Here is a 7853-nt window from a genome sequence, read left to right as displayed (position 1 = left end):
CAACACTCCAGGGACCAGTTCATTTATTCACGTTATTTGTTTCGGGTTTTGGTCCAATAAAACCACAAGACACCAGTGTTAAAAACTTCATTATCATTTCAAAAGGACTGCTTATTTAACAACAGATTTCCATAAGAGATATGCAAGTGTCGTCACACATAGATGTTAAACCAGGTGCATTTATTCAATATTTAAGTAAAATGACAATTTTACTCTGGATTACACAAATAAAATAAAAAAATCAAAACAAATATGGGTAGGTAAAGTGGGCAGGCAGAGGGACTGTTGAGAGATGATATTATATGAAGTCCGTTGTATCAAAGCTGGTGCTCTATGCTGTTGCAGAGGGAACGTACTGCATTGCTAGTCTGTCAAACTCATTCTCCTAAAGGAAACGAAACAGAAGAAAGAGTCAAACGCCAGGACAAAAACATCAGACCGTGTGTGGTGCGTGGTTATTTAATCATGACATAACCGTGTTTCTGCATTTTTATTTACGTCAGTGCTCCGGCGTAATTACACATAAATGTATGGCAAAGGTTGAAGATTCAAAGGTTACAGCTCACCAAGGATAGCTGCTGCCTAACAAAAACAATTCACATAAATGATCTACAACAGAGTTAAGATAAGTTAACTAAGGTTGTGGACCTGAATATCCACAAAATATATCCACATAATATTCAGGTCAAAATCATGTTTCAGAGAAGTAAACATAAAAAATGCAGACACGTTACCTTGGCTAAGTAGTCTCTGAGGAATGGGTGGGCTCTGTGGGCATCTTTCAGCTGAGACAGGTACCGATTGGTTACCTGAGGACGATGTAAACAGATCACCAGTGAAACATGTCCGAGAACTGTAAAACTGCCAATGCTCTGCTTAAATATCAGTTTTAAAAATAGTTTGTAGACCTTCTATTCACTGCTAGATCCTTGTGTGTCGAACTGTCAATATCATTAAAATTTTCAACCTTAGTTATGAATAATACACCTTAAAGGGGAAAGGTTTTAAACCAGACAACAACTGTTTAAATTGCTTCCTACACAACTAATAGGTATTCAGATTATACAAAATATTGCTGATCTTTGTAGAATATACTTAGTCAATTTTAAGACCAAACTAATGAGTAATGATGAGAGTGAGCGGTGTCAGAAAACAAATGCTCACATTCATAGAGCACAGAAGCAGCTGATCAAGACAATTAACAATATCTGAACATCTACTGTATTATAGCCATGAAGTCATTAACAAAAAGGTAATTCAAATGTTCTTCTCCTCCACCACCACACAGGATGATCACGCTTGTTTGCTAAAATTATCTATATAATTCCCGATAACCTTGAGTGAGATGTGTTTATCAGTAATTATCAATGCTGTAAACCTTGTCGTGATGGCTTTGAGTCAACAGTCAGCATTCTATCGATACTGCTTTGAACCCATCAAACCTTAAACAGATAAAACAGCCATTTATCTTATGATAAAGTTTGAAGGTATGTAAATCATACACTAAACTACATGGCACCAAACAAATAGAAATGCTTGGATGACACTTTTCAGTCATAGGCAAACACAATCAACAGTTGCTGTTGTCAGCTTTTATAAAAACAAACATGCCTAAAATCTATGAGAAAAGCGCCACGAGGTCTAAAGGCCAGATGTGTTTGGTAAAAAGATTTCAGGTCTTCTCCGGTTTGTGTAACGTGAACTCCTGAACTGAGGTGATTCACTTCTTTAACAACTTCAGGTTTAAAGTCTCACCTCTGGAGCTTTGCCCAGGTGCTGAGTCAGCACTATGAGGTTGATCAGCGTCTCAGGGTGACTGCTGTCCTGTAGGCAGAAAAGAGGCAGACAGTCATTCACGTCAACAGGACATGGGTAAAAAACAGCAAAGTGAAGTCAACACAGAGTACATCACTTAGATAAACAGATGAATAATATTAATTTAATTTCCTTTATTCCATCTACAGTAGAAAACAAGATGAGGGTAGTTGCCGTGAAGATCTGCTCGAAATTGAAAATACATTTGTATGAAACACTGCAAGATCTGTTTACCACCATAAAAATGTTTTTCATGGCAGAACGACTGCAATATGAATATTTTTTAAAAGCATCAACTGGTTAAACATGTTTTTGTTACTGATCCAAGTTCAACTGTACACAAATGAGTATCTGGTGCCATCTGCTGTTAAAAAGGGAGCAGCTGACAACTGTCAAGCCACTAAACATCCATCCAGCAGCAAACATCTGGTCTGACTTCAGAGACCTGTGATGTTAGAGCTGAATATCAACTAATAAAAACAGCAATACTACAAAATGATGAAAAGTTTTGTGAAATCAACTGACTTATTTCAATGAAGGCTGTTTAATTGAACCAAAGTCCTTTCTGAGGAACACCAACACACAACACAGTAAGTGATGAAGATCACCACATGGCTGGTCTGATGGCTTCAATGATACCCGACAAAAGAGCAACATACACCAAATGTAAAACTAAAAAACAGAATCAACTACAATTTTTAAACAGAAAAAGAAATTATTATTTCAGCAGATTATTTTGATAACCAAATCAGAGTGAAATTATTCATAAGAAAAAAATACACAGGATTTTGTAATTAATTAATCTAATCAATCGCTAATCAATAGAATACACCGAGAACAGAAGATTTGAAATCCACATCTTTATTGGTTCAGTGTGCTTTATAAATGAAATTCAAAAGAAAACAGGCCAAGCACATCAGCAAACCAATTCGACCAGGTGCATTTCTCAAAAATACAATACAAATACAGTTAAATAAAATAAATAAAATTCAGAAATAAAATAAGACCGAGTCTCAAATAGGCACATAAGCAGACTCTCAATCAAAATGAATACTAAAGCTGACGCAAAACAGCAATTCAAAATGAATAGTATAACATACCTCTAAATAAGGCAACTATATAGCAAGATGCCAACAGGCTTTTCCTTAAAACGGTAAGCTAATGTTACAGGAACTGACAACAGACAACTCTGTGTCCTTGACATGTTTTGCATTTAAATGATACGTTAGGCTGGAGCTCCTTCGGTGATATGATAATTCTCTTTTACAAAAGGTACAAATCACTGCGTTTTTGTTGATAGTCCCGTCTTTGTTCGTTTAATAAATAAACTTTGCGCCCAAAGGTCCCAGTGGGCTTGCCTCGCTCTCCTGTGTCGCGTCCATCTCTGTTGTCAGTCACCCTGCTTTTGACTAGTGGCGTAGGTAGGAGGTGACGTAACACTGCAGCCTACGGGTCACTCAATGGGCCCAATGCAAAATGCTTGTGCATTGACTTGCAACTCACCGGTAATTGCGTTAATTTTTATAGCGCGTTAATTTGCAGCGTAATTAATTAATCTAATTAAAGTGTTAAACTGACCGCCCTACTAAAAATATGTCAACATAAGAAATAACTGAAAATATATTTAGTTACTGTCCTCCATTTTTTCTCATGAGAAGGCTTCTGAAAAGACTACATCTTTCTTCAGGTCAATAATTGTTTTCTTGCTATAGGTTTTATTCATATTTACAATACAGTCCCTGAGAAAAGTCTTGTCACTTATTTAAGTTTTGAGAACAACCAATAATCCTTTGACTAGTAGTTGATCAGTTGGAATCAGAAATGACTTGAAATGAAAGGCAAAGACTTTTAGATTATGTCTTTATACCAAAATAAAGTCTTGTGTCATTCGTTGAACAAACCGGTCAGATTTTGATTGTACGAAAGTCTTGATGTGTCTTTAAATGATTCAACCTATCACATAATTAGAGCTTCACATGTGACAAATACTATCATTGTTGTCAGAGGTCAGTGTGACCTGACCTCTGACAACATGCCAGAGATTTAACCACTGACCAAAATGCTCTTCATCAAGACCCTGAAGACCCAAAAAATATTGGAGAAAACTTGTTGGAATCTGCATGGACCCAGGATTCACTCAGAAAACAGTCAAGTGTGGTGCAGGACAAATCATGGTTTAAGGTTAGATCCCGTACTGGACGGACATGAGATCTGTAGAATGAACGGCAACATGGACAACCTGAATTATCAACAAACTCTTACTGCCCATTATATTCTGAACCATGAGAGGACAAATTCCTTAACAGGATGGCTCCTCCTCATACTTCAGCCTCCAGATCAAAGTTCTTCAAAGCAAAGAAGGTCAAGGTTCTCCAGGATTGGTCAACTCACTCACCAGACATGAACATGAGACGTATGGATACAGTCCTCCAAGCTCACTGGAGTCACGTACAATATTACTTTTTCCTAGGTACCAAGAGTTAATTTTCTGATGTGTGCATGTTAGTGCATTCAAAGTAATGTTATTTTTGTATGTAACAAAACATGTCCAAGCTAATTCTGACCTTTCTGTCCTGATTAAAGGCAAAAATTTAATGAAAGTTGCTGCAGCTTACAATGCAACACATTTTGCGAATGACAGGCGAGCAAACATGGTGTCACTCTGAGCAAAGCCCCTTGCGATCGGTTAAGAACAGAAAAAACAACAACCCACAGAAAAATGTCCAGAGCATCGGAGAAAGTCTGCCGAAGGAGATCAATCGCTACACGGCGCTGGCTGCCAATGAGTTAAGGAATTTATTTTTAAGGAAGTGAATAAAATTTCATCACTGAACCTGCATATGTTACGGAGTGCTTTATGTGCATAAAGTCATCTTGGATGCACATTGAAATATATGACAGTTAAAACCCCTTTAATAACACTGCTGTCGCCGGTGACAACAATGTTAAAGGGTTAATGCATGATGATAAACTCACCTTATCAAGCGCTTCTTGCAGCACTCCCTCAGCTTCTTCCCACTTGTTCTGAGCCATGTAACAGGCTGCCTGTCCGTTGAGGAGCAGCAGCGTGGATGAGTACTTGTCTGACATCTCCTGGAAAATGTAGTAAGCATCCTGCAGCTTCTCCCCACCCTGAAACAAAACCCAAAATTAATGTTCAGTTCAAATTCTCAGGCACAGAAAGATTGCTGAACCACCACACTGCTGACTAACAAACTGGATGCTGTTAATGTGATGAATAAGAATTTAATTTACTCAACTTACTTACATCATGTGGGGACAGTTTTATTAATGGACCTTCACTTATTAATCAATAACACTTATGCACCTCGGTGATATTACACAATGTAACTTAATGCTGGTCTCCTCACCACAGCAATATTAACCCAAGCTGTGGCCAGCTGGGTCAGAGTGGCATCTTCATCCTGCTCCTGCATCTTCTTCAGCTCTTTCCTGTCAGACAGATGAACATGTTGTTAGAACGAGGTTTCATTTCAAGCAGGCAGAATGCACTTTATGTAAACACAACAATTAATACAGTTTACAATGACAGTTATATCCACAATCAAATTAAATTACTGAACATGTTAAAAAAAGTATGTGTTTTGTGTTTTTCACGTGCTTCCAACAAAAACAAAAGTTGACCAGTCCGTCCATGCTTGTTTTAAAGGTTTTGCCATACCTTGCCAGGTCAAAACGATCGAGACTCAGCAACACATGAATGGTCATGGCCATGCTGAAAAAATAAACAAAGTTCCACATTACTTTGGTCAATTTCAGTCTATTATTTTCAAAATAACTGCAAGCACGCAAGAAAATAATTTGTTGAACGTGTAGAAGGCAATAACTACAATTTCTAAAACAAATTTTGGAATCCACAACTGCCTGACAGTGCAGCCTGGAGGAAAAGATTTTACTTTCTTTGCTGATATACTTCCTTGAAAATCAGTTTGGATAAAGGATGAGAGCTTATTTTCATGTCAACGATCAATGAAATTATAATCATACACATTTTTTTTTGCATATGTTGCTCCTGTGTCACCCTATTTACCGGTGTGTGGTAGTTATACAATAGTAAAAAAACACACTGTAACCACCAGGCAGACACTAACAATGCTACAGCAATCAAAAAGTCTAATCTAAAGCTCCTTAAGAATATACAAAGTTAGGTGCAGTAGGGAGTTGATTTAAGTATAGATATCTGATCAGCGCTCTGTCGTCGCACAACAAGGCGGTTTCGGGTTCGAGTCCCACTCTGTGCGGAGTTTGCATGTCCTCCCCGCGTCTGCGTGGGTTCTCTAAGGGTTCTCCGGCTTCCTTCCACCACCAAACACATGAATTAGCCGGTGAATTGGCCAGTCCCATAATTGTCCACAGGAGTAAGTGTGTGCATGCATGGTTGTCTGCATCTCTGTGTCGCTCCGCGTTGCACTGGCATCGCTCCCAGAGTTTTCCCCGCCTCACACCCTAAGCCAGCTGGGATAGGCTTCAGTTCCCCGTGGCCCGCGACAGGGATTAAATCAGTAACAGAAGATGGACTGATCGAAGGATATCTGATCACAAGTCTACTGCAAATGTGCAGTCATTCAAGAGAAATACACATGGCAGATGTTTGATTCACAATTCAGAAGTGCATGCAGTTCTGTGGCAAATCATGTACAATATGCTTGGAGAACAAGCAATAACCATCATCTCATAGGGGATGGTTAAAGATATGCATCTATTAACTTTGTTAACGCTATCCCAAAACACTCAGGAGAACTATGAAGATAATGCCACTAACAGCAAACTCATTTAGCCTGTGTTGAAAATTATTTTTTATTTTGTATTTTTCTTGAAATTACTATACCTAGCTGAGGTTAATTTTAAGTAAGATCTCAAGCCTTTACCACTCCAGACTTTCTCCCTGATGTAGAGTCCTGAGCGCCGCATCACTGTTCATCTCCTGGTGATAGATGGAGGCAGCCATCAGGAGAAAGGTGGTGTTGGCAGCATCCACACTCTTTGCCATCTTCTTGTCTAGATCAGCAACAATAGCATCTCTACAGTAAAAAAAAAAAAAAAAACTAAATAATGTTCTGAAAATTTGAAGAAAACAACTTCAGCTTAAAATTAGACAGCCACTTTTACAGACAGTAGAAGGTAAAAATCTAATCTAGCATCTTGATTTTTAAGATCAACAAGGGGCATCTTTAGCATGAAACTGTGACCATCACTTATTGACAAGTACTGCAATAAGTTAAGAGCAACATATAAAAAAAAAAGTTTTCATCAGCATTGTGAGGACAATCAAGCACTGGTGGAAAATTTGAGAGTCTAACAACAAAAATAATGTTATGAATGGGCTCTGTGCTGACGTCAGATGCTGCTCTTACCGTTTGTTTTCACTGGACAGATACTCAGCAAACATCCTGACAGCCTGAAGCTCAGGTGGAGAGTTGGTCTTGATGTCATCCAGGACAACAGCATACTTCCTCTACAAGAGCCCACAAGACACCAATTGATCAGGATGAGCAAATCAGTCAAAATAAATCCTGTGACGCTGGATTCTCTCAACTAATTGAACGTAATATTTAAGTTAACGACGTTAATGTTACGTGGTTTACCTGGGCAATATATGCTCTGTACAAAAACATGTCCCTTTCTGTCTCTTTCTCTGGTGATGAGGGCTTTAAGGGAACAAACAAGACAGACGCAGCGTTATTTCATAGCGAAATATTAGCTAGCATATTTAGCATTGCAGCTCGACAATGCCATTGAATGTAGAAAGAGAATAGAAAATTAGAAAAGTACAGCTGGTAAAACGTGTTTACGTACCTTCACCTTCTGCGCTTCGTTAATACACTGCTGATAACTGCCAATGTAATAGGCATTTTTAACATCGAACAGCTCATCAACATCGCCCTGCTGCGCCGCCATGTTGACTGGACAACTTCTTGACACGTCTCACAAAACGTCACTTTCCTGTTTTTCACTGAGGATTATGGGATATTGAGTACATAATAAAGGAAGGCGTTTGAAACCCGCTGGGGTGCTTT

At 38.5% G+C, this 7853-nt stretch overlaps 1 protein-coding gene across 1 annotated transcript; it reads right to left on the bottom strand.

The window, feature by feature from the left end:
• Nucleotides 1–159: 159 nt before the first annotated feature.
• cope (COPI coat complex subunit epsilon) lies at nucleotides 160–7757 on the bottom strand. Its single transcript, XM_068320329.1, has 10 exons — nucleotides 7633–7757; nucleotides 7422–7484; nucleotides 7191–7291; nucleotides 6705–6857; nucleotides 5498–5551; nucleotides 5187–5268; nucleotides 4792–4947; nucleotides 1756–1824; nucleotides 735–809; nucleotides 160–385 (listed from the first exon to the last, which is right to left on the bottom strand). Exons 1-10 carry the CDS (start codon nucleotides 7732–7734, stop codon nucleotides 332–334), a joined length of 909 nt encoding a protein of 302 aa, XP_068176430.1. The 5' UTR covers nucleotides 7735–7757; the 3' UTR covers nucleotides 160–331.
• Nucleotides 7758–7853: the final 96 nt, after the last annotated feature.

Source organism: Antennarius striatus, chromosome 7 (genome assembly GCF_040054535.1).
Source record: "Antennarius striatus isolate MH-2024 chromosome 7, ASM4005453v1, whole genome shotgun sequence".
Taxonomy (NCBI): Eukaryota; Metazoa; Chordata; class Actinopteri; order Lophiiformes; family Antennariidae; genus Antennarius; species Antennarius striatus.
The sequence above is the reverse complement of the archived record's forward strand: the minus strand, read 5'-3'. Positions and strand labels throughout refer to the sequence as shown.

Excerpts from the sequence above, each read along its gene's own strand:
- cope (XM_068320329.1), bottom strand. The coding sequence starts at position 7,734 with ATGGCGGCGCAGCAGGGCGATGTTGATGAGCTGTTCGATGTTAAAAAT. Across the intron at positions 4,948-5,186 it reads CTTGGGTTAATATTGCTGTG|GGTGGGGAGAAGCTGCAGGA; the intron begins GTGAGGAGACCA and ends GTTTTGTTTCAG. Across the intron at positions 810-1,755 it reads ACCTGGGCAAAGCTCCAGAG|GTAACCAATCGGTACCTGTC; the intron begins GTGAGACTTTAA and ends CATCGTCCTCAG.